The 27851-nt window shown below is 41.5% G+C and overlaps 1 protein-coding gene across 3 annotated transcripts; it reads right to left on the minus strand.

Moving 5' to 3' along the window:
- Positions 1-171: 171 nt before the first annotated feature.
- LOC146363988 (pleckstrin homology domain-containing family G member 4B-like) lies at positions 172-27340 on the minus strand. 3 transcript variants are annotated; one of them, XR_014798945.1, is made up of 25 exons: positions 26865-27339; positions 18272-18469; positions 15916-18139; positions 15620-15823; positions 14542-14662; positions 14294-14387; positions 13963-14049; positions 13110-13226; positions 12922-13020; positions 12660-12811; positions 12102-12240; positions 11219-11341; positions 10929-11126; positions 10004-10719; positions 9187-9624; positions 8001-8250; positions 7794-7883; positions 6867-7193; positions 6611-6781; positions 6277-6454; positions 6066-6182; positions 3428-3712; positions 2905-3099; positions 2605-2667; positions 172-2275 (listed from the first exon to the last, which is right to left on the minus strand). XR_014798945.1 is itself a non-coding variant. In XM_084917596.1 (25 exons), exons 1-24 carry the CDS (start codon positions 26865-26867, stop codon positions 2629-2631), a joined length of 6609 nt encoding a protein of 2202 aa, XP_084773722.1. In that variant the 5' UTR covers positions 26868-27339; the 3' UTR covers positions 172-2275; positions 2605-2628. The 3 variants fall into 3 exon arrangements, 2 of the variants coding, with proteins under 2 accessions (XP_084773722.1, XP_084773723.1); XM_084917596.1 differs by having other exon boundaries at positions 2861-3099; XM_084917597.1 differs by lacking the exons at positions 172-2275; positions 2605-2667; positions 2905-3099 and having other exon boundaries at positions 3572-3687; positions 26865-27340.
- Between the last annotated feature and the right edge of the window lie 511 nt (positions 27341-27851).

Consider the following 27851-nt stretch of genomic DNA (forward strand, 5'->3'; position numbering starts at 1 on the left):
AGCATTGTGACAGACTCATTTCACAACCTAAACCAGTAAATCATGTGTTAAAGCAAACAGTGCTAACTCAGCAAAGTAATAGCAATTAGGCTCAGCTGATGTGTGTAAATAATTACACTACTACTTACTCACTAAATTTAAAGATAAAAACAAAAACAAGTTTTCCCCAAATCATTTACATCATATATTAATTTATTGTTGAACATAAAAGTATAAATTACATTTTACAATGCAAAACAGGAACACATCCCACTGACTTTTCAAATTAAGGGTAGGTAATTACAACACCAACTTTTGTTTGTTTGTTTTTAGCTCAATAACATTAGGTTATATAAAAGCACTGATGAGTTTTTCCTCATGTTGCTTACAGGTCAGATGGTCAATATAGGCTCAATGAAAAAGACTGAAATGGCTTTTGTAAAAACAACAAACAGACAAAACAGAAGACCACGGCTGAAACATAACATTAAAAAAATCTAGTTTTTGCAAAATTATGCTATCATCAGAATATATCATGCACGTATGTAGGTAGCGCAGTAAGTGTCTGTATCTGTGAGGATGTTGTGTGTGTAATAAGGAAGGGCTGCATTTCCTCTCTCTGCTCCTCACATGACTGAGTCGTTTAGACCTTAATTCAGGGTGGAAAGAAACAACACAACCCTACTGACCTTGAATAGGAAAAATTAAGAAACAGAACAACTAATTTACATCAACAAATAAAAAGTATAAAAGAAAGCAAGTCAGCAAAAAAGAAAGGGATACAGATGCACAAAAGGTCAGTGTCATGAAAAACAAACATGCAAACCAAAGGCTACTGTGTTACTGCCTTAGCTTTTCCTGTCATGATTTGTATACTCTTTATATTTACATAGAATAACAAAACTTAGAAAATCATGACACTCATCACCAGTACCTTTAAAGAAAACACATTTAAAAATGTGTTTTAATGGTCGTTTTCATAAAGAGAAACTTGGTACATGGAGCAGATGTAACGCTTAGTGGACCCTAGACGGTAAGTGGTTTCTGCTTACAAGATTAAGGCCTTATTCTATTCACTGCTTATTATGAAGTAGCTTTTCTTGCTTCCCTGCACACACACAGTCATTCAAATCAAGATATGAAAACACACGAGCAACTAGTCTCTCCGTACAGATACATTGGTGGGTGTAGGATTACTAAGAAACTTAGAGGCATACAGGTAAAAAGCATCAGTTTAAAAATACAGTGGCAGTAAAAGGACCCTCAAAAGGTTACAGTACAGAAGAAACAGAAATGTATTTACAAGTGTTATTTACTGTAGATTAATTAAATAAATTTTATATTTCAATCCATACAGTATCCACATTTCTCAGTTTATCCCCATTCATGTTAAGCCTGAGTTTCCAAGTAGTACTGGGCTCTGTGCGAGCGTATTGGCAGAACAATGTGGTTAAGCTGGCAAAAATACATGATTGCGATTTATTTCCTAAGCAATGCTTTGACTTTGACCAAAGAAAAATAAGCATTAAATACTCTAGATTGGAGTGATTTATACATGCTGCTCTGGTGTTTGTCTCACATGAGCTGCTAACTTTCAAGACATCCATAAATAAAACATTTTCTCTATGATCCCTGTTAATCAACAATTTTACAAGCTGTACAGGATAGAAGATCATACAAATCATATTTTAAAATGTATGCAGTCATAGAATGCCTCCTTGCTATCTGGTCACCCCAAGGGGCTCTTTTATAACACGGCCTCCAGACATCAGCAGAAAAGACAAATCACACTTTAAAATATATATTAGTTATATTTCATGACATGAGAATGTTTTTCTGGAATTTTTGGTGACCTAATGTGAGGCAGCAGGTATAATTATTCCTATTCAACTGCATATTGTTGCTATGGTTTTTATCCACCACAGCTGTAACAGCAGATACCTGGTTCTTTATAAAGGTAAAACCTGCATTGGGGGGCATTAGGACGACTCTGATGGGCAAAAAGACTAGGCACACCTCGTATCACATATCTGATTGTGTTTATTAAAAAACTCCCACTAATGGCTCTACGTTTCACACTTCATGGTGAATGTGTGACATCAGCTCAGCAGCAGTATCTTCTTCATATGATCAAATTTACCACATTTGAGTGACTGAGGTATGACACATACAAAAACAAACCCCAAACGCCTCTAAAATGACAAAGTCTGGTTGTACATAATATTTTTCATTCTGATAGTTCATCCATCTGCTGGGTGACCGGAGCAGGACTGACCAGCCTGAGTTGAAGTCCAATCTGTAAAAATATTAAAAGCACATATTATTCTGAATGCTGTGCCACTGATATAACCACATCTGTCACTATTTCTTTAAGAAGTGTCCTTAGGCTTCAAAGACTATAAAATGACCAACATAAGGTTAGCTGCTGTTATTCAAATTTAAAGGTTTAACAACAGAAAGTTTTATGGTGTATGTCTTTCAAGCTAGGGCTTGGTTTCTTAATTTTTTAAGGAATTTTAAATGCTGTCCCCCCCTGTGTATATGCACTACCACATACACATGAATAGTATCCTTTTTTAATATAAAAACACACAAAAAATGACATAAATGTAGAATTTAACCTGCCTTTCTTCTGCTGGGGATTCAATATTAAACTTCTGTTGATTTTCCAATTATAAGTGCATCACCCTGCAAAACAAGAAACCACTCAAATATATTAGCATGTAATAAAAAAGTTCTTAATGACACTGAATCGTCATGTTGGAAAACTGCTGCATCAGACCTGCTAATGAACTGAGCTACAAAAACAACCTGAGAAACGCTGAGACCAGAATTTTCAGCTCATTTACTAATTCACCAGGTTGCCTTGTTACACCTTCACCTGCACTTGAGAATTAGCCAGATGAGGAGGTTTGGGAGCTACACCTGGCTTCTTTCTGGTAGCTGTCGGTGAGCTGCTTCGCCTCAGGCTGGGTGTCCGACAGGTCTGTGGGTGGGTCTGTGAATTCTGAGATACACAGGAGGAGTCGTCCACTATTTCGCCACTGATGGCAGACAGACAGCTGTGCTCCGAGCTGCTGAAGAGATTCGTGCACTCCTCAGAAGACTCGGTGCTGTCCACTACAAGGAAAGAAAACAGGTTTTTTGACATCAAACTGATATAAGTTCACATTTCATAGTGATGTTCAAGAAAAAAATAGAAACCTAGTAAAGATCGCACTGCAGTTTTTCACACTGCTGTGCCACTAGATTGGGCCAAATTAAAAAATAAACTTAAACCCTCCAGTGGTTTTAAATATAATTACTACTCTATGTTAGGATAATCACCATATGATTAGTTCTGATTTATCATTTAGTCATTTACTGTTTGAATACTAGTAAGTTAAAAAGTCAGCAACAAACAAACACGTCTCTCTATAGGGAACAAAAAACCTTAAAATAAACTCACTCAGTGGATGGCGATCATTGCACTGTTCATAGTTAAGGTGCAGGTGATGTTGATGTAGGTGATGATTGTTGAGTTCATTGTCAGTCACAGCGTCAGGGGAGGAGCAGACAGCTGGACTGGCATCCACGCCCTGCGACAGGTTCCCGGGATGTCCGGCAGGGGGCAGTGAGCCACGACCAGATGAGGAAGACGATTGGCTGAGGGTGGTGGAGGTGGTGCTGCCAGAGCCAATGGAGTGAGGTCGGGGATAGTCTAAACCCCTGTGTGAACAACACGCCACAGGGACTGACGACATATATAGATATTAATGAGACAATAATGGGCTTGATTAGTGAGCAATGAGGACTGTTGAAGTACATGCACATGAAAAAGTATTCTCTCCGTAGCTGGATTAGTGGGCTTTTCCAAATGTCAGGGCAATCAATAAAATCAGTGCTATAAAAATTTGTTTATAATAATAATGGATTGCATTTATATACCGCTTTTCGAGACCCTCAAAGCGAGTTATAACACGTTTAGTACAACAAAGACCAAACTGATGCACAGCCCCCCATTCCCCAAAATTATCTGTGATGTGATAGAACAAGAAGAATGAAATGATATGCAATTGATTAAAAACAATTCATTAAAGAATTTTATAAAAATACAAAAAAGTAGTTTTTGAGAGTATTTCAGCGCTTCCTCAATTATAATTAGGGATGGGTACCGGTATCCGGTGCCATGATGGCACCGGTTCTGACATAAACGGTAGTAACCAGACCGAAAAGCAGCGCACATTTCGGTGCTTTATTTCGGTGCTTTTTTTTCCTGAGATGTCATACACTTTGGATTCCAGCCAATCATTTTACCTTTGCGAGCGTAGTAGGCGGGCCCAGGTATGTACGTTCTTTTAGAGCAGAGCTACAGATTAAAAATGCCCAAGGCGAAGCTGTCAAAGTCTGGCTGTACTTCACAGCAAAAGATGCAAACTCAGCAGCCTGCAACAAGTGCTTTAAGGTGATACTGTGCAAAGGAGGTAACACCTCGAATCTGATGAAACACCTGGCGACGCATAGAGTTTTTTTAAAAGCTGAGAAATGCACGTATTTGATAGCTTGCGGCGAGACCTCACACCGAGCACATCTACTGCGGGTGTGGTGCCTGTTATCGGTCCCGGAGTTAGCAACATCCCCCAAAAACCCGAAGAGGAGAGTCCTGCCCCCTAGCCCTGCCAGTGTAGCAGAAATGATGACGGATGATGATGGCAGCAGCAGCCGTTCTTCTCTGCGTGAGTAGCTTAATGTTGTTCGTGTGTAATTTACGTTGAGTAGATTATTTTGATGTGCTCTTTGTAAGTGATACATGCACAGTGGAGGAAATAATCATTTGATCCACTACAAACCAGCCAGATTTGTGGTTCCCACAGATTACAATCAGTGTATTCATCAGTTAATTACAGATATTCCTGATCTCAAATTGTTATGTGTATAAAGCTCTCCTCTCCACCACCATGGGCGAGACCAAAGAGCTGGCAAAGGACATCAGGGACAAGATTGCAGACCTGCTGGCTGGAATGGACTACAAGACAATCAACAAGAATCTTGGTGAGAAGATGACAACTGCTGGTGTGATTGTTTGGAAATGGAAGAAATACAAATGACAATCAGTTGCGCTTAGTCTGCAGCTCCATGCAGGATCTTGCTTCATTAGGTGGGAGTGATAATGAGAAAGGTGGTGGATTAGTCCAAACTACAATGGAGGATCTGAAGGCAGTTCGGCAGAACAAGCCCATTTTATCTAAATGACTCAATGGGCGTAAAATCTTTGACACACCCCATACCATACCCATACTGTCAGGCTAAAGAAGCATGTTAAGGTCGTGGAGTGGCCTAGCCAGTCTCCAGACCTCAGCCATATACAAAATCTGTTGACAGCCAAGAAAGATAAAGGATTAAGAGTTTCTGTAAAGAGGATTGGGCCAAAATCCCGATATGTGTGCAAACTTGGTGACCAACTACCATCTTACTGCTGTGGTTGCCAACAAAGGTTTCTCCAGCAAGTGCTAAAGCTTTGCTTTGGGATCAAATACTTATTTTATTCAATGACATGACATGAGACTGTTCACTTACAAATTCTTACAAATTCAGCAAGGGATCAATTAATTATTTCCCCCACTGTAAGTTAAAGTTTTTCAAATAACACGTAAAGTGCCTTTATTGTCACATTTAACTTAAATATGTTTCAGGACACAGCCCTTGATCAGATTTCATGTATCCAGGGGATCTTTACTAGTGTAAAGATTCCAATTGGAATGTTACACTTTGGTGGTGTTACACCAATTGCAAGCATATCAGCTGTGGAAAAGGAATGATGTTTTGTTTTTTTTTGCAATGGATTATAGTGATTTTTAACTCAATTAATTCCCAACCATCCCCAGAGCCATGACACAATAATAATTACAACCTAATGTCAACCTCAAGCCTTTTGGGGGGTTAAATGGATGAATTAAATGTTAAACTTTTAAATAACTGATAAAACTAAAACTATAGTACAAAGGGTGGAAATAACACCAAGACTGCAAGAGAACTCTGAATTGTTATGTTATATCTGATAGATGAAGTGGAATTTAGTTTAAAATGTTGTATGTGCAGCTCCTTACTTCTGTCGGTAACAACACAGCTGACAGCTCGGTCACAAATTGCAGCATCACTGGGTTGAATATCCATGAATGGCTTGCGGTCCATTCCCATGAATACCCTCTCCTGCATGCGCATTTCTGGAACAAAACGTAGATTCACAATATGTTTTTAAACCTGTGAAGCACCGTGCACTGGGTCAAATGCTAAATAAAGACAGTATGTTGTCACAACCTCTACTATGAGCAGCCTGATCCCAGAGTATCCTCTCCAGGTCTGTGGTCCAGGCTTTCTTCACCTCCACGCTTGAGGCTCTCAGAGTGTAGGTGTCCTCACTTTTTCTCCTCCGGAACCAGATCTCAAAACACAGAGCGCTCATAGCAGAGTTATGAGTCATCCCAATGTCATTTGTCTGAAGAATAAAATAGAAAGAGATGTAGAAATTTCTCATCCTGGAGGATTCAAGCAGCATTGATGTGTAATTCCTTGTAAATTGTGTTTTAAAGTTCAAAAAGGGTTGACTGTTTAGGTTCCGACAACTCTTTGATGAGCAAGGACATGTGCAAACCTTGAATGACTGCTTGTAGATGTACACGTCATTTCCGATGTCCGTCTTCTTGGTCTTGCTGAAGAGAATCAGATCTTCAAAGAGGAAGACGCGGCGGACACATTTCTTCTTCCTGAAGAAAACCGTGAACTCATCCTGGCGAATCAGCTGGCCTTGTTCTTTCAAATTCACCTGACAGAAAAAAGGGGAAGCAACTGTCACTGTCATGCAACAACTGTGATTTAAGTTGACCCGGCCTCCCGTTTTAAAATCTTACATCACAATCCTGAATGGCATCCATGGTGAGTAAATCGTTGCCATGACGCATCTGAAATCGAATCAGATCTGCGGCAGCCTGGATCTCGGCCCTCTCCCGCTCCCTCTCACTGCTCGTCAGGTCAGGCACATACACAGCTGGGCCGGACACGCTTTGCGTGCATATATTAGAAGCGCGCAGTGCATCCTGGATCATATCTTTTGGCCTGTATGAGCCAGCCAAAGCTAACATGTCCTGGAGCAGAAGGCTATATTTGCTAATTCTCTGGATAGGGCGCAGAAGGTAGGATGAAAGGTCCATCATGTCTCCCAGGTCCTGCTGCTTCTTCTGTGAAGGAACAAAAAAGGTAGAGTGTAAGTCTAAAAAGTAAAAGCATGGCACAAACACTCCTACTGTAGCTGTTGGACAATGGTGGGAGCTGTTCTTATATACCTTGGAAGGGTGCATTATTAAACATACTGCTACCCCTAAGCTTCCTAGAAAATCCACTTATGGTACAAGTTTGAACATCCTAGGTGCCTAGATTCCTTCTTGAGTTACCGCAAACACCAGATTTTCAGAAAACTGAAACTTTCAAAAGCCCCGATCGTGAGATCGAGGTCACACAGATTAGAATTTGTTTTTACCAGGTGCATCTATCGTATCGATTTGAAAATCCTACAGTGCCTCATTCTCGATTTATCATGTTCACATAGTTGGGTCTCCACACCTCCCTTCCACCTGCTAGTAACAGGGTAAGGGGGTAACAACAATAGCCCATCAGCCCCTTCAGCTGAGGGGTAAAACGTTGTCTGTGGAATACTTTTAATCACTCAGCTCTTTTAGAGTTGTAAGTTAGAGTTATAATAAATACAGAAAATCTCCTTTACATCATTAAGTTTAAAACTGCTTTAAAAGTTTTTCATTGACAGGAAGACGTAAATTAACCTTGAAGATGTCATGGGGACGGTGCAGGATCAGGGCATCTGATTGAGGTTTGTTCTTGCTGTACAAAGCATATAGACCAAAACTCTCACTCTGTGGAAAAATACAGTTTAATGTAAAGTGAAAATTTTTTCTGAGAAGAAGTAAAAACATTATGTAGAATAAATATTGTATGAAAAAGTATAACGCAGTCACAGAGTTGTTACTCACGTGTCTGAGAAAGCAGCGGGCCATCATTGCAGGCTCCCTTGGACAGGCCTCCAGCTCTGGCAGGAAATAGTGGCTGTGGAAATCATAAAGCTTCTCCAGGTTGCCAAAGATGACCCCTCGCTTGCCCCTGAGGTCCTGGGGGATGTCTAGTCTGTCCATTAGGGGGAGGTAGTGGGTGAGGATGTAGCCTAAGGAGCGGACGTACTCCCTCTCTGTGAACACCAACTCCTCCATAACACGCTGCAGCCTCCTGGTGACAGGAGGATATAATCATACAAAATATTCTAAACAAATGTTAACATGCTCAGGTAAAAAAAAAAGTGCAGACATCTTCTGATAACTACAGTACTGTGTAAAAGTCTTTGGCCGGCCCTTATTTTTTTATGTTTTCCTACAAATATAGGTAAAGTTGCAGCGGTTTATTGTAATGTGCCAACATAAATGGGAATACAGTATATAAGGCAAAATCTGTGTGTACAGTTCTGAGGTTGAAAGGTTGAAAGTGTTTTCTTTTTTGGATGTTGGCTGCCTTTTGTTTTATTCTCTGTCAAGATGACCTCACACTGCTTCAATAATGTTGAGTTATCATAATGAATGATTGTGTACCAGTGTGTTAGTTATTAAAAAAATACAACAAACTTCTTTGAAGAAAAATACAAAGAAATGAGAGGTGGTCCAAGACTTTTTCACAGTACTGCACATTCTCTTTGTTACGCTTATCATCAGCTATCTTTCCCATATTTTGCTTCCGCCACGTATATACAAAGAAAAGAAAAAAGGCAGCATTCGTGAATTATGGAAACAACCCGCTGGGCACAGATAAATATTTACAACACGAACCTACATTTTTTCCCCCAACTTCTTCTGCATTGGGTTAAATGTAAATTTATTGCAAACAAAGTTTCTCAGCACAGTATTTAAGATATTCCAAATTTCCAGTGAGGTAATAGCAGCACTGATAGTCTGTGCTCAGTAAGCCCGTTCCATCAATCCATGACACAAAGATGGAAAAAAGAGAGGGAAAGTGAACAGACAGTACCTGTAGCTCTTCATTGCCAGCTTAGAGACAGAAAAGAGTGCATGAAAGACTCACACGAGCCACATAAGATGAGTCAAATTAAAGTTAATCATCAAATATTACTTATTCGCTATAGGCCATAATGATTTTACCCACACACAGACTTACAGGGCACTCCCATGTGGACTCTCTAAACAACAGGTCCCCTCATTCCTCCCAGTGGGCAGGCTGGAGTGTTTGCAGCATGAAGTCCCTTTATCCCCCACAGTCCCGTGGTCACTCATGCAGGAGTCTTCTGAGCAGAAGCTCCCATGGCGGGAGATCTGAAACTTCTGAGCTTCTTGGAGGATTCGACAAGACGGCTGACCATGGTGGGAACAAGATGATGGGGTTCGAACTCGCTGCTCTGGAGGAGTAGATGATCCTTCTTTTGCCACTCGTGTGGTACATGAGTCCTGACTCGCTGACCTCACCCCAAAACCCCGTCCCCATGGAAACCATTGGCAGCCGACAGTGTGGGACTGAGACAGAGCGGCAGTGTCTCTCTCGCTCCTTGCTCTGCTTATTTGTCTCCTCCTCGCCTCTCTTTCTGTTCTCCTTTCTGACCTGTATAAAAATGACACAGAGACACTGTTACTACTTCTGTAGCACGGCCATGCTACAGAAAACCAACTCAAAACTGCCTTTAAGGTTCTTAATCATCTTAAATGTTTATTCAGATCCATAAATCTTTATTTTTTAAGCCAGCGGAGATCCAAAACACTTTTTGTATTTTGTATTTTTTGTTTGAATTTTGTATACCATGACATAATGCACAGGGCATCTACAATTACTATAATTGGATTATAATTATTATTACACAGAGAAATTCTCCCAAATATTACAAATATTATCTAACAGAAGAGTGTGAGACTTGCTTTGGAAATCAAAGTGAGTTAAATATTTAATAAGAGGGATGGATAGACAACCAAAGAAATTATTTTACCTATGAGGAGATTGTGGAGCGACCTTTGACCCCTGGTAAATTCCAGCCTCACTGTAATCCTCAGGTTTAACGATGATGTTACAGCAGGCTACAGCTGTTGAATTAGCGCAGTTCTTGCCCAGGATCGGTCTTCTCTTTCCTAAATCCACCGCTCCTGACATGATGCTTTCCCACTGCGGATGCCGAGGCCCAGGGGTTGATTGTACCACTAAATTATGGCTGCCGGGAGAAGCTGTCTGAACATTAGTGCTCACCACGTCAACAAAATGACCTTCACACCAGCTGCTTGAATCTGGTTTCTGGTGATAAACCTCATCCACATTCTGCATCCTCTCCTGAAGCTGTTGCCGGGCTTCCTGACTTCTCAGCCAGGCAAAGTTCCAGACACGCATCCCCCGGGAGCCCTGCAGGAAGCTGGCCTGTGCCTTTACCTCCTGGAATTTCTCTGGGCTGAACTGTTGGAACCTGTCGTGGAAAGCCTGGAGGATGGAGCTGTCGGTGCATGAAGGGGAAACACCGGCGGTGGTTGGATGTGAGCCTTGCGCTGTATGGATGTCAAACTGACAAGGGGATGCAATGTTTGGACTAGAGTCTTGGTTTTGGAGCAGAGTGTCTCTTTGTTTAACCTGTGAGGCGCTTTCAAGGTCCTGCACTGCATGGATTCTGGACTGACACTGGTCCAGGTAATCAATGCATTCACTGGACAGTGCTGTAGCCTGTTTATAAAAGAAATGTCTATTTAAATAAAAGTAAATGAAAAAGACTTCTTACTACTTTTTTTTTTTTTTTTAAAAAGTAGTTCTAACCTAGAAAGTCAGATGTTACAAAATGCAAAGTACAGGATAAGAAGTATGAAAGTTTGGGGTTCCCAAACAAGCAAAACATGCAGTATGAGAGCAATAAGCGACAAGTCTCAAATACAAACCTGCTCACAAAAATCGCACACGTTGACCATGATCTGCAGCTCTCTGCCACACGCTTCTGCTCGGCACAGGAAGTCCTCCAGGCCTGACTTGAAGGTACAGACAAAATCCCTGAACGCCTCAGTCTCTGGGTAGGAGATCCCTCTCTGCTGAAGCTGCTCGACCTCTGACACCAAAGACATGGCGTGGTGCCGTCGGTCCTGCAGGGGGACAGAAAGAGAGACTCAGAGAGCTGCACAAACAAACACAAATACAGGGAGAGCGGCAATCACAAATAAAATCTTAGACTGACATTAGCTTCAATTAGGAAACCAGTGAAGCTGTTGAGGATCTGCTCCATTCTGTCTCCAGAGTCCTCCACTGACTCTGCCTCCAGCAAATGGTGCTCTCCCTCCTCATTAAACCACTGCTGAATCTACATAGGGGTGGAGACACAAAAGTTATGGATTTGGTAATGTAGCATATAAGAAAACTGAATATGTGCAGACTCCAGTGTGTGCATATGCATATGCATATTCAGGTGCAACTAAACTGAATGTGCTGCTTTTAATTTCTCAGTTAAAAGCAGCACTGAGTTAATTAAAATGTTTTAGTGTCTAGTTTTTTGTTGTTGTTGTTCATTCACATTATAACAAAAAGAGAGCAGGAATAAAATATAAACTGTTTGCATATTACCTGTTTATATAAATATATATATGTGTATATATAATATGTATGCATATATACATATTATATATACACATATTACCTGTTTATATAAATATATATATATGTATATATAATATGTATGCATATATACATATTATATATACACACTGAGGTGGATGACCAACTTTACACAACCTAGAGCATAAATAAGTTACCATCAGTGCCTGATTTAAATTTGTAATGCAGTGATATTAAAAGCCACAAACTAGAGGAAATCTTGCACAAGCCCTCGTTTTTTCTTTTTAACACTATATTCTATATGATCAATTACAGTTAAATTATACTTTCAATTTATTTACACACAAAAATCCTGAAATTCTACACTTCAATACAGCCACCTAATTCCTCGCTGAATCAGTGGCCTTTTGTGACGTCAGGATCACAGGACCTACACCAACTTTAGTCTAAAAATACCTTTTCAAATAAGAAACCTTTAACCTTAGTAAACAGAACATCAGTCAACGTACCTGTGTGAAGTGCCCCTCCATCTCTCTGAGTTGGAGCAGGTACTCCAGGTGCTCCAGCGACACGTTGGACCGCTGCACGAGGACGTGAGCCTGCTCCTCAACGTGGTTGTACAGACCTGTCACTGAGTCCACTGCATCACTGTATTGAGGAAAACGTAACATCAAAGGCTTCACAAAGAAGTTGATAAAAGTAGTGAATGTCATTTTAAACATTTCAGTGTACTCCAGCACCCCCACTGAAGATGAGATCACACTTTTAATGTAACTTACCTGAAAAGATAAAGGCCAGCACCTACTCAAAGTGTAGGAAAACACTTACTTATAAATGAATCAGTGTGTCTGGCCTCATGTTCTTTCCTGTACCTGTTGTTTCATATTCAATAAACTATGGCAAATGTGATGTTAAGATGACACTTTGCTATTCTAACAATGTTTAATTGCCAGTTATAGAAAGATACTGACACTTGTTGTTTCACAGCAAAACCTGAATCGGATTGTAGGACAACAGCTGGGATTTTCTACACTTGCAAACATAGCATTAGGATGATTTGTGGTTACCTAAAGTCCTCACAGTGGGGGTATTTGAGGTCGCTCTGCTTCCTTAGCCTAGCCAGGATAGCTCCACCCTCTCTCTGCAGGCTGACCAATCGGCTGTCCTCCAGAACATCCCTCATCAGAGTCCTCTGGTCTATCATGCACTGCTGCACACCCTGTTACATAAAGACCAAACAAAGAAGTAGTTACTGAAGAGAAGGTAACCTCGATTTCCAAGGTCCAAATAACAAAATGAAAAACCAGTCACAGGCAAGTGTTCGAGTACCTGTACAGTATCTGTCCTGCGGGGCTCCTCGAGCTTGCTGATGGCTCTCAGGAGCAGGCTGGAGGCCACATGCAGATCGTAGACAAATGGGAAGAGTTTCTGCAGAATAAAAGATGTGGCTAAGCAGTGAAGAGGCAGACAGGGATGGACAAATGGAAACAGTTAATATCATAATGTGACGGCCTCACCTGATGTAGCTCCTTCCAGTCAACGTTACCATGAGACAGTGTCCCATCCAGGTGTGAACTCAGCTGACTCGCCTCCACCAGCTTCAGCAACGATTTAACTGATGTCACTATATCAGTCTGTCAAATTACCAGGAACATATTTAAGTCATTACTCAGTATTTAACCACAGGAGATTGTTCACTTATCACCTTTAGCAGACACATTGTAGATTTTTATGTAATCTGGTTTATTAAATCCTTCAAATTCTACATTTTTTGCTTTCATTTTAACTAATTAGTGCACGGACAAAACTGGAACTTTGGACCTCTCGGTGTGTTTGCTGGTATTTGATTTAGATGATTGTCCTTACAAGATCAACAGCAGATCGTTTTGATCTATTTAGTTTTATAATTAGTTCATCTTATACACCGCTGAATACAAAACATCTGATAAAGAAAACTATGATCATTATCTTTGATTAAAGACCTGTTCTTTCCTTCAACAGCTGATAGTCATGCAATATGACATATTTTACTCTCTTAACAAAATATTTTAGCTGTTGCTAGTTGCAAACACATATCCGAGATTAGATTTCATTCACAAAAGAAAGAAATCGTCTTCTGGGGAACAGGACTGTAAATGCAAAGAGTCTCAAGATGTAAGATATTTGCATAGCTAGACACACATGCTTTTGCACTCTTAGAAATAATGCATAATATATACATATATGGCATGTAATACATACACACAGATGTTCAGTGAGCTGAATTAGCGTTTGTGCTGAGCTGATTCTGCCCCCTGGGCCTAATGTTTAACTCCCCTGCTTTACGAGGGCTTTCTGTTAAAAATGGATGTAAAGAGTGAAAAAGCTGACCTGTATCCCTGGACACCTTTCTGGTCTGAAGTTGTTCTCTTTGTCCACCAGCATAACCAAACTGCTCACTGCTTGAGGGCGCTGCTCCTGCAATGGTTTAACACTCCACTGAGCTAATCATGACAAATAAATCAACAGATGTATACTGAAAACTAATGTCATCTCTTGCTCTCTTGCAAATAAGCAGGGTGCTGATGCATTTTAGGACTTGATCTTTCACCCAGTATTTATGATCTGCAAACAGGAGCACTCAGCCAGAGATTAATACATAAAACATCAATTACCTGTGATCAGCTGTAGCAAGCTGTAATAAGGAAAGTTTGCTTCATACCTGAAGAGTCATCAAAGCCTTATAGAGGTGCGGCTGAGGATTAGTTTTCCTCGCATCGAACACTAGTGTCATCCCACTGTCTCTGATTTCTGTCCTACAAAAACAAACATTCCAACTAGCACACAGTATTTCCACAAATAAAACAGAGACAACCACATAAATGAGAAAACTCCTGCTTTCCAGCACGTCTGTGAATGCAGAGAGGGTCTATTTTAAGCTTTTGGTTGAATGATTTATTCATTTCTTACCTGGTAATAGAGTGGAAGTAGAGCAGCATCTGGAAGATCTCCTGGCTTGTTACAGCTGTTCGCCATCCCGGGTGGTCACCATACAGTTCAACTACTGCCCTGCCTATCCTGTCTCTGCCGCCTGGAGGGGTAAGAGAAAGGAGAGATGAGGAGAAAAATAAAAATAAAATATGTTGCATACGCAGGAGGGTTTTCACAAACGAGCTGATATATTTTCAAAAGTTTGAAAGTGAGAAAAACTTTGCAAAATAATACTGCAGCTGACAAAATAGTGAGGACCAAAGTCTAGAATAATAATAATCAAAAAAGAGAGAAGCAAACAGATGGTTCAACGTTTTCTAGGTACAATGCATAGTAGTGAAGGCTTCTATTAGGAGTAATAGGTTACGCAGCAGTGTTCATATTTAAGATTTCATCATTGCATAATGACCTCTAACTACAGGTCAGTGTAGTCGCCTACTTCACATTTACATGAGGAGTCCAACAACACATTGCAGCAACCAAAGACAAACAAACTAGACCCGAGCAGGGTCATTCACATTTTCCTGTAGAATTCACTTGGTTGAATTCTGAAACCACACTGTTAGATGCCTCCAAGTTAAACACAACACTTTATAAGTGAATTTCACTGCAAATGTTGCAAAGCAAATGTTTTCTATGAGCACAAAAACAATAAAATATTTATTTTCATAAATAAATAAAATCACAGACACAGACTCTCACACTGAAATAATGTCATATATTAGATAGCAGATGAGATTTTTATATTGATGCTTTTACACTGCAGCTCTGAACCTTTCTAGACTTTATCCAACAGAGGTGCAGTCAGGTCATTAAGCAGTCTGATGTGTAACTGCACCCAACAGTCTAGTAAAGCCACAGCTAGCTACTGGGCTTCTGGTGTGCCGCATACTGCATGCTGTACTCAGAGAGCATACTTGCATAAGGCCAGTGGAGTATTTCTTACAGTGGTATTTGTGAGAAAAAGCAACAATGTTCCAAGATGATTCTTCAATCAGTGCACATGGATTTTAATGGGTAGCTTTTTATTTTATTTATTGTATATCAAATTGATTACCTGTAAGTGATGCTACTCCCAGATAGAGGGGGTGGGCTCCGGGGTCTGGAGATCCTAGAGGTAAGTGGTCAGGTCTAGGACGAGCAGAGGGAGGCCGGGAGGTCTTCTGTGTCCCTGCCACTAGAGGTGTATCTGTCTGTGATGGTTTCTGTGTTTGCTGGCTGTTTCTACTAGTTATGGAAGCGCTGCCAGGCTGATCACCATCTGAACAAAGTTTGAAAACAAAATAAAATGAACCTAACAACACCAAAACGACCGCAAAGACAACTACAGAGAAGAATGACTTAAGTGTGTACCTAGAACAGCCATCTTCCTCCTGTTGATCTTTGGTGAAACTAATCTGAAGGCAGTGCTGTTTTTACATTTAACCACATGCAGCTGGGGAATCTCTGCACAGGAGTTGGTATTTTCTTTCCTCCTGACATTTTTACCATTGACGATAACCAGTTCACACTTCTCTGAGGTGTCCACAACAGCAGTGGAGAGGGATGAACACCTTTTATCCGATGTGCATACTTGTCTGTTTTGTGATGCTGTGAAAGGGCTCCCCGCAGAACTTGTTCTGTTTGGCAGCTGCTCGCAGGGTTTGAGGGTCACGTGCTTCCCAGAAATTTCATTCGAACTAAATAGTAATCCGTGGTGTTTGGTGGAGACACGTGACTGTCCATTTGAGCTCGACCGAGCTTTAGCGTTGGTCATCTGTGTTTCTACTGTTGAATTTGTTCCATTCACATTGTGTGTACTGCCATAGGCAGAGTTTACATCCAGTGGTTCCCTAAATGGCACTGTGGTCCTATCATATGTCTGCTCTGGTAGCTCACCAAAGTGACAAGCATTTATTCCCCTGTAATCCATACAGGGGGTCATGTTTGTATCTCCTGGTTTCCAATACGGAGCTGTGTCATATTCTCCCGACTCCTTACAAACAGCTTCAGGACGGTGGTTTTGCATCCCAGAGTCACCATACATTCTTTGAACATTAAAACACAGATCCCTTGTTTCAGTCTCAAGTGGCCCCTGTCTGTTATTACACAGTGAGAAATCACCATCCTCCTCCACCACAGCTAACGCAGCTCCCTTCTCTTTCTCCTTTCCAAAGGTGACGGGATTTTGCAGCGCAGCCTGGTAGGAGTCCCTGTATCGACACCTCAGCTCCTGAGCCCTGGAAACCTTCCCGCCCTGTTTTCTTCTCATGCATGGAGTACAGGGTTTCTCTGAGAAATGCACAGTCCGGATACACTCAGAGGGATCAGTGAAGTCAGAGTGAGGGTGGTGAGGCTGGGAATGACTGAAAGTGGATGGAGGTCCTTTTTCTGCAGACTCGTTGGGTCTAAGATGACTTTGCGTTTGAGGTTTTGCAGGTAGCTGCACTGGTGCTTGCCACTGTGTGGGAGGTCGCATCTGTGTTGCCGTCTGCCCTTGTGTTTGCCTGTGTGAATCCTGTGGCTGGATTTGTGCAGGTCTCTGCGGATATCTCTGCATTTGTCCCTGAATTTGTGCATGTGGTTGGATTTGTGCCTCTGATTTTTGTTTTTCTTCTTTAATTGACTGAGCTCTACCGAAAAGCATAGTGGCTTGAAGGATATCAATATATTCCCCAACAATGGGTGCTGGCTCACCTCTACTGGTATCTTGAAGGTTTCTATCTTTACCTTTATCTTGCGCTGTGATTTCAGCACCCTTATCTTGACCTTTGCATACAATTAGATCAGTATTCGTAGGGGTCCACGTATCTGAAACAGTGCTTGGTCTTGTGCTTGTACCTTTCCCAGTAAAGCGGCTATCCCACGTGTTAGGGGACACCCAACCTAAAGGCTTAGGCTCTGATTCAGTCTCTGTAACTCTGATCAGCCTTGATGAAGAAGCAGCACTAACATCAACCAAGCAAAGCGACACAGCAATACCGTGCTTTGCTGGACATATTCTGGTCTCCACAGAGAAGGCAGAGGGATGTGAAGAAGATGTTAAAACTGAATTTTGAATGGTTAGAGGAAGCGGTTTGAGTGCAGATTCCTTTGAAGGAATAAGTGGTGAAGTTTGATTAGATGAAGAATTAGGAAGAGGTGAAAGGAGAGGATGCGGAGATTGCAAAGGAGGATATGAACGAGGAGCAGAGGCCATACTACTCCTAGCACTGTGTGGCCTGTCTGCAAATTCAGGCACGGCCACCCGTTCCCATGGTAACCTCACCACGCCCTGCTCTGTGGCAAGCAGGCATCGGCTGAGAGGCGTTCCCTGGCGGCCGTTGTTGAGCTCATCTAACCAGTCGAGGCTGAATATGCAAGGATAGGAAGTTTCAGGGATTGGGGTTTCCTCTACTACTTCCTCCAATAAGGCCTCGTCTTCCAGGAGGCTGCAAACCACGATGCGAGCTGATTGGTCACAGAATGGTGCCACCTGGAGATAAAAATCACCCGGCTGAAGTAGCACTGGGTCGATAGGAGCAAGATGGATGACAACTTGGTCACATAAGCACAGAGGCCAGCCCTCATAGACGAAAAGAACACCAGAGTATGGAGCCTAAAGGGGACAGGACATGGGCAACAGAAAGAAGTGTACTCAGTATTCTGCTCTATATTAACAAAAGTGCTGAATGGACATAAAAGTCTCTTTAGCTTAGCATCCCACTGGAGTTTACAAACAATGACTTACACATGCAGCCTCCTGCACGGTGTCTAAGATGTGCTTGGCTGGGACCAGAAAGTCCAGCAAGCACCGCAGGGCGTCTCCCTGATAATGACTGTCGATGAGTTGGAAGAGCTGGCTGAGAAGCGTGGGGGCGGTGGCCTCAAAGGGCGGGAACAGCACAGACAGAAGGTTTTGGATGGATCCCTCGAGAGAATCAAAGTTCTGGAAACACAAGAGAGAGCAGAAAGCTACAGATGTTACTTAGCAACAAGTTTTTGAAACTTCATACCACTGATTTCCCGAATTACATCATGATGTCAGTGACAAAAATAATAATCAAACACCGCCAACATTTTTACATATATTCATTCAGCTGCTTAGAAGTTGAACCTTAGTGCAGGCAGTCAATATTTCATTCTCAATTTAAAAATAAAATTTAAAACTTTTATCATCTGAAATCATATTTATACTAAATCTGTGCTAGCCAGTATTTCTAACCTTTGAGATGCTGGGATTCTTGCTTGATAACTGATTAATAAAATATTCTGACAGTCAACTGATCAATTTATCAGGTATCGAAACTGTGACTTCACGTTAACCGCATAAAATATTTACTTAGTGCAGTGCAAAGTAATACTAAACAGCAGTAAAGCAGGAGTCAGCTGCTTCCATCTGCCTGTTGTCCACAGTAAATTACAGAGGCCTTGTCCTCATGCTCACAGAACAGCTTCACAAACACACAAACACCTCAGGCTCATCAATGAATATCGAGGCAGCCGGCCTGACAACAAACATCCAAGCAAACATAGTGTGTGATGCCTGGTCCCGAGGTTTACAGGCCTCCTGGTTTATAGTTTCACATTCCCTTTGACCTGAACTCATGGCCCACTACCCACTTTTAGGCCCTTCTTTATTTAGACCAGCAAAGGCCACAGCACCAGACCTCTGGGGTTCACATACAGTATATACACATACACGGGGGGTATATGGCTTAGAAGAAAAGTGATGTGTGAATCTCCATGCAGAAGTTGGATCTTATTACAGAGTGAGCATAGTTGTTTTGCCAGGAAGAAAAAAGCACATTTTCATACATGCCAAACCAGAATGTAAAAGTCACTGTCCACTGCATATTTTCATTAAGATTATTTACCACTCAGCTCAAAGATTCAAAGCTGGAGTGACAGACATGGATAAGCAGAGATGGAGACATAGACGTGTTTTGGTGTGATGAATTAGCGCCTCTGACACTGATACTTGCTCGCTGTCTTGTGTTCAAACCAATTCAGTTCAGTTGTATTTTTATATAGTGCCAAATCACAACAACAGTGGCCTCAAGGCCCTTTAAGTTGTAAAGTAAAGACCCTACAATAATACAGAAAATCCCCCCAAAATTAGATGACCTACCATGAGGAAGCACTTAACAATAGTGAGAAGGAAAATCTCCCTTTTAACAGGAAGAAACCTCCACCAGAATGAGGCTCGGGGATTGGCCACCATGTAAATGAGAACAGGCAAGAGATATCATGTGTTCTGTATCTTTTTCTTGCTATTTCTATGAAGGGCTGTGCGGCACTTTTGGTCTTCATTAAGCAGTTTAACGCATTCATATTTGCATTTTCTCAAAAGTGACTTTTTCAGTTCTATGCATAACGTGCCTAAAGGTTTCATCTTATTTTATTTGTTTTGCTGCTGACTGTTCTCATTTACCATGTGGCCATATACCCTCTTCATCTCATCCCCTTACATTATCATCCAAGGAACGCTGGAATCTCCACCCATCCATAGCGCCTACAGCTTCAGAAACAACACTGTGACTCAGAGCTGTTTAGTCAGCTTTGACACATCCTGCTGGGATACAACACAACAATGGCTACTGGGGTAAAAAGAAAGAAAAGGATAAGGGGGGTGTTTAAAAAAAGTGGTGGTGGGTGCTAAATGAGAGAAGGATATGGATGGGTACAGACTGAAGCTCTTTATGAAGTGTAAGCAAATTCAGCTCATAGCACATACATTTTAAATGAAGGGTTTTCCTGTCTTAATCACCAAGAAAAGCACACCAGCTTCATCAACTCTTAAATGATGCCAGTGAAAGGGTATGCTGGTGTGGAGGTCTACATACAAGCCTCTGATTCAAGCTGTGCCTGCACTGCTGGTGATGAGTAAGCTGTGAGAAGCAGGACAAATCACCAGTTACTGCATGTGCACCAACAAAGATGCCTATTTAAGCAATTTTTAAAATGCGTGTTTTTTAACTTATGTGTTTACTGGTTAGCCTGCCACCAGTATGCGGCGTATTAGCGGACTGCGCAGGCATGTCTCTCTGCCTAGGCAGATTCACATGGCTCTATATAAACACCCGGATCTTTCTCACTCAGCCACTGAAATAAATAACGATGCTCACATTACTGTGGATAAGATGTCCCAGTGCTGGAGCTGAGGACAGTTTGAATATTTATGTCCAGTATCATTATGAAGCAGAAATAGTCCTTGAACATTCCTGATGTCAAGGAGGTTCCTGTCTGGACAAGAAGAAAATACTTAACACTAAAGAAAGAAAAGAGTGCACAGTGACATCCCTGTAGTCCATGTGCTTCTTGGGGAATTTTTCCTTTTTCATCAGTAGTCTCTGGTGGCAAGGGACAAGAAATGAAGAACAAGGGAATAAAATGCACCAAAGGTCTAGGGTTGGATTTGAACCAAGGACAATGCGATTACACGCTGTCCCTCTTTGATCCCTAAACTAGGACACCAGCATGATCCCAACTGTGCCATTGTATCAAAATCCAGTTTAAAAAAAAGAATGTCCAGATTGGATCATTAATATCCATTATTCCTGCTGACTGACATAAACAAACTATTTCTTGGAATGAATGAAAACATGCAGATATTTATTCTTAGATTCAGCGCAATGACTTTAAGGAATACAGAAATTGAAAATCAACAAGAAAATGTTGTATTTGTGAACGCTCGGCATCCTTGGAAAATTTCTTTTAATCTTTTCTTGTTATTAACACAGTCAACCATTAACACTATTATCATTATCCACTCAAATGTTCATTTTTTTTGTAATACATTATAAGCAAAGAGCCTGAGAACTATGTGAATCCCAACAAGTCCGGCGTCTCTGATAGCAAAACCTCAAAGTCTCTGCAGACACTGACACGACCTCTAAATAAGCATTAAAAGAATCAATTTCCTGTGTTTATGTCTGCGGTTATTCATCGAAGCTGATATACACAGATTCTCTTCTGGATTGCACGAACTATTTAAAATGGTTATAGTGCTGCCAGTTATAAGAAGTGCTGTGGGAGAAATGTGGATTCCTGTCTATTCCCAACAAGAAGGAGATCTTTCATTCCAATTCATTATTAGAGCTCCTGGAGATGCTGTGAAACTGTGTTTTTTAAAGAGGCGTCACCACTACAACAGATAACTAAACATATAATTTTCCAGCTGCCTAAGCAGCGGTCAGAACGAGTCATGTGTGGCTCCATTCATGGCTAAGTGTAAGTGTATCATATTTGATACATGAGTTTTTGAGACTTCTATATCATCACAGGGGATTTTTTTCCCCCCTGATACAGTATGCCACATTCATGTAATATGCCAAGAAAACATTTACGCAGCATTTCTGTCACACCTTAAACTGTGTTTGAAAGTGGAAATTAAATCAAAATTTGGCAGCTCAGTTAATTATGCCTACAGGGAAAAATTAATTACTGCACAACTTCATTATTATTATTATTATGCTTTAATATGCAGTGTTTACCTTCTGTTGCATCTTCTGCAGTACAAAGCATTGATATGCACTGAGTCCACTCTGTGGAGAAAACATTTGGGCTAGCTGAAAGTGTCCTCCTGTTATGCCTCAGCAGAGGACAAAGCTGAGAAAGCAGGAAAGCTCAGTAATAGGATCTTTAACCAGCTGGAACAATCTTAAGTGATACTAGATGCTGAATCAGTGAGAAACTGAGGTCAGTAAATTGTTATTGACACCACAGTCATATTCTCCTGTACATAGTCTGTGACTTGCTGTGGAGAATTGACAACATTTAAGCGTGTACTTGACCGACGGAAAAGGGTGGACTCTCCACTCCAGGTTAGGGACGAGTTATTGGCCCAAGTTGAGGAGTTTAAGTATTTCGGAGTCTTGTTCATGGTTGAGGGGAGAGGAGAGTGGGAGATCGACAGATGGATTGATGCCGAAATTAAATGAAAGAACAAGATTGCAGATACAAGCCCTGGAAATGAGCTTTCTCTGAAGGGTGGCTGGCCTCTCCCCTAGAGACAGGGTGAGGAGGTCGGCCATCCGGGAGAGGCTCAGAGGCCACTACTCCAAACCGAAAGGAGTCAGTTGAGATGGTTCGGGCATCTGATGAGGATGCCTCCTGGGCTCCTCTTGGGTGAGGTTTTCCGGGCATGTCCCACTGGGAGGAGGCCCCGGGGCAGACCCAGAGATTTTATCTCTCGGTTGGCCTGGGAACGCCTTGGTGTTACCCCAGACAAAACTGGAGGAGGTGGCCAGGGAGAGGGAGGTCTGGGCTTCTCTGCTTAGGCTGCTGCCCACGCAACGGGGCCCCAGATAAGCAGAAGAAGATGGATGGGTGTATTTAACAATAAACATTTACCAATGGTTCACAAAGAAAAGCTTTTCACCTCACCATTCGTAATTTTAGAAATTTCCAACTCTCCAGGCAGCTGAATCCTGTCTATCTGGTTGTCAGCTGACCATCCATCAGGAGGGGAATTTTCTTGGATTTCTTTCTCATTGTATGTAGTTGTGTGCTTTCTGTGTGCTTCTTTACAGCAGGAAGGGCTCCCTTGCTCACGTCACGCTATGATAAAAATGTCTTCAGTCCGCAGCTCTGTTGACCCATTCACTGAAAATAACAAACCAGTGAATGATGACAAAAACACTCAGGCTGACCAACAGATGCTTTTAAAGAAAGGCAACCTGACATATTTAGTCATTTTAAGGACAATTCAATTGTGCTGTAAATAGATTAGCGCTGACGCAGAAGCTGTGCCGTGACACACCACCAGAACAATCGATGGCACACAGCAGAGACTCAAACCAGCCATGGGACAAAATGTGAGGTCATGAATGTAAGTGTCCTTGTGAAAGCAGTTCCCTTTAAATAGAACTATTTTCTTTCTTTGTTTTTTAAATTATGATAAATTAACTTTTATCTTTCAGCAATGACCTGCAACTGAAAATCTTGCAAATCTGTGAAACTGAAATTGACTGTTGACAACGTCTCCATTTGAAATTACCGATGCACGTAAATCTGCCAAAAGTCTGAAGAGCATGTCTTTGCTTTTTAAATAATTGGATGCTCACGTTTAGACTGTAGCTGCTCTGGACTGCTGTTGTCTCATACAAAACAGGAAGTTATTCCTGCTGCACAAAAGCATCTCTTGTTTTTTTTTAGAACATTTGTTTGCATTAATAATTTATTATCTGATACTATTTACAGCTTGGGAATCTGAAGCAGAAAAAGAGTTTACTCAGAGAAAATGTACCAAATTCCATCCTTTGTCAGAGCAGCCTGACTTTTAGGAGTAAATGGACGTACCTAAAAGGTAAACTGTTGAACCTTTTAGTGTAAAAGCTGCACCTTGACACTAAAAGGTACAAGGAAAAGAAAAGCTAACCTTTTTATTATATATATATATATATATATATACAGGTTCTTTTACCTAGTGTGACATATTGTTCCTCTCTACCTCAACACACAGTGACACCTGAGCAGAAGCACAATGAGATTAATGAGAAAAACACAGCCTTAAAGGAATCACAATACACGACCACTACGGCATCGAGATGGCCAGACATCATATTTAGTAGCTTCACCGGGATCAGCAAATCGGACCTTGTGGAGGGCAAACACCAATCATGACAGCCTTGATAAGCAGGATGGCATGAAGTTGGCTGTAAAAGTAGCAGTCAGGAGGCAGCGAGACCTGTGTTTAAGTCATTAAAAACACGTCAGGGGTTTATGAATGAGCTGAGACTTTAAGCATGTCCTTAAACTCATCGCAAGTGAGTTGACGTGTCTGTGCTGTGTGCACATGAGGTGTGTTATTATATCAAAGTGTGGCTTAGCATTCACTGACACACTCGTCTCATCTGTAATTAGCCCACAGCTGCGCTTAATGTAACTCACACCAGCAGATTTCATAACAAACATCCAGAAATGACCACACAGAGAAAGAACCACCTGTCCTCAGACATCCTGGTGAACTTCTATCGCTGCACCATCGAGAGCATCCTGACCAACTATATAACAGTCTGGTACGGGAACTGCTCTGCCTCGGACCGGAAGGCGTTGTGAAAACTGCCCAGTGCATCGCCGGAGCACCACTTACTGCCATAAAGGACATCTACAGGAAGCGGTGTCTGAAAAGGGCTGGGAAAATCATCAAAGACCCCAGTCACCCAACACATGGACTCTTCACCCTCCTGCCCTCTGGGAGGCGCTACAGGAGCCTCCGGATTAAGACCACCAGGTACCGGAACAGCTTCTTCCCCACAGCTGTCAGACTCCTGAACTCTGCCTCCTGACATCTGACCCACGTTAACACATGGACTGGACATACACACACCCGCAACCACCTACACACACACACAATGGACAACTGTACCCTCAAACACACAATAATAACATGGACTGAACCACCACTCACAACCACTAGCACTTTATATAGCCTCTTAACTGCACTACTGTATAGTTCTGTGTAAATAATCATACGATAATTTTTAATTCTACAAGTGTTTACAACTTGCATAGTTCCCATTTCTGTATAGTTCTTTATTTCATATTCTGTATAGTTTTTTTTTTTCATATTTATATCCTGTTCATAGCCTGTACATAGCTTGTACTCACTACAGCCTGTACATACTTATAGTTATAGCATATTCATAACATACTTCATACCGTGTACATATTACATACCGTAATAGACCCATTTCTGTAATATATTTACATATCTATATTATTGCTAATATATATTGTAATATATCTATATCATGGCTAAAGCACTTCTGGATGGATGCAAACTGCATTTTGTTGCCCTGTACCTGTGGCATGTGCAATGACAATAAAGTTGAATTCTATTCTATTCTATTCTAAAACAGGTGAAAACATGGATGAACCACACCGAACATTAAAACACACAATGCCAAATTAAACCCAAAGATTTCTTTCACATATGCAGAACAAACATCTGAAGACTTAATGGGACTTAATGTGTGTTAATGTGTGTGTGTGCGTGCGTGTGTGTGTGTGTGTGTGTGTGTGTGTGTGTGTGTGTGTGTGTGTGTGTGTGTGTGTGTGTGTGTGTGTGTGTATGTGTGTGTGCAGCTCTGCCGATGTTCAGACAAATTTGGAGCAACACGCTCAGAGTTTCTGTCAGTTAGTGGTCTTTTAGTATCATCAGTAATGTTTTTGTGTTTATAGCCAAAGCAACACATACAAGTGGGCTACCCAGGTAAAGGTGTGGTGCTGATTTGTAGTTTTGCAAACAGAGTTGTTGAACTGACTGTTGCGTATTTTCCATTGAGTCACCAGGACAGGACAAGACATCTTTCAGCTGAGAGAAAAAAGATGCTCTGTGTAACCTGGTCAACACAGGAACAAATACCCAAACATTGAGGTCACTCCTTAAACAGGAATAGTCGGGTTAATGGACTCTGGCTTCAACGACATGGCAAAAATGCAGGAAAGAGGGTGGGAAAATCACAGTAGTACACACACACATATATGCAGAGGCCTGCCAAATAAAACCTACAGGAGAGCTGGGCGGGCATTTTAAAATTCAGCTCTCTGCATAACATCCGTGCTGTTGGTCTGTGCCAAACTAAATCCACTTTAGAAACTGGACACACCCTCTCTCCAGCCCAGGTAGACGTGACAACGCTCATTCATTTACTTCTGCTTACAAGACATGCAAGCTGAGACTCTTACATTATCCCATCGCACCTCTGAGGTTCAAAAGATCTGCTGTCTGCTCTCTCGGTGCTCGCATGACTCACATCTCACATACCAGTGAGTGGAAGGAGGCAGATACAGTGGCTGGTTTGTGAAATCTGCCTTAATGCTCGGTAACCTGAGACCTTCACCTTGAGTCGAAACACGGAGGCAGAGCGGCAGCCAGTGCATGCTATGGGAGCTATGCTATACGTTAGACACACTCAGAGCACATGCATGTTACAGCATAAAGGGCTACTTATCAGGACATAATAAATATGTAACTTGGCGATACTACTTAAAAACGAGACATTGCTCTACCTATCTACATGTCTATCTATATGTGAGGAGAGAAAACCGCATGTGTTTCATTTCAACTCTGTTAAAAAGGAAAATATACTAGAGTTGCTACCAGCAGTCATTTAGCTGATTAAATCTGTTGATAACCAATTTATAATCCAAAGATTTACAAGTGAAAAATTGAGAAACGCAGCAAATCTTCACATATTAGACCCTGGAAACAACTCATCTTCATCAGCGTTTAGGTAGAGTACATAAAACATTTAAGATTAATTCTTCATAATAAAAAAAGACAAACATGTTCACTCTGGATGAGAAACAGCACACACAGCAGACTCTCACATTACCATCTTCCTTTCTGGGTTCTGCCTTTTCTGGTTGTCACAACATCGGCAATTTCTGAGATAATCCAAAAGGAGCGGGAATCGTCTACAAAGCTGCTGCTCCCGCACGCTGTCTGCTGAACCAAAATAAAATCCATTCTGCACAGACACTCATTCACAGCTGAGTGGCTCAGGACAACCTCAAGCAAGCTGGATGAGCATTGGTCAAGTATTCAGCTGGTCCACACGCAGCCTGTGATTTGTCCTGTTATCGCTCCCTCTCTCCCTCTCTCTCTCTCTCTCTCTCTCAGCGCAAACTGTGTTTTCTGCATCTGTTTTTCCGTCTCTGTGTTTGTTCTCTGCCTCTTGCGGCACCTCAAGTGCTGGCTGTTATGTTCCAGGTTAGTCTGCGTGAGGAAACATGGCCAAACACGAGGAGCGGTGAGAGAGCAAGAGCGAGTTGCTGTTTCCTACTTTTCTGCTGTGGTATTTGTGACACACACTCACTAACACACACAGACAGAAAGAGAGAGCGAGCAAGAGAGGGCTCAATATCACAGTCATAATTGGCTTATAATACCAAAGAGGAACTTGATCCTTGATGCCACCCAGCCACTGTCAGTCGAAACCAAAAGACACGGGACATGTGTGTGTGTGTGTGTGTGTCTGTGTGCAAAATACACTTCTGTAAGTACTCACTGGGAGACTAAAAGCTGATAGTACTTTTATTACTGATAGTACTTTTATTTTAAGAAGAGCAAAGTCATCTAATAACTCTTGAAAACGTTACACTTGATATCATATAATTAATACTGATACAGTAACAAAAGCAGTTAAGATCAATAATAGGACGCTGGTGGGGCTTTCAGCTTATCTTTTGAGGAACCACAATGGTTTTCTGACTATGCAGACTGAAAATACATTCATATTTATCGATTCCATCATGGACAACCCATCACATCCACTCCACGCTACACTTCAGAGGCAGCAGAGCGCCTTCTCTCTCAGAAT

This window comes from Perissodus microlepis, chromosome 20, assembly GCF_051167445.1.
Source record: "Perissodus microlepis isolate ML-2025 ecotype Zambia chromosome 20, ASM5116744v1, whole genome shotgun sequence".
NCBI classification, from domain to species: Eukaryota; Metazoa; Chordata; class Actinopteri; order Cichliformes; family Cichlidae; genus Perissodus; species Perissodus microlepis.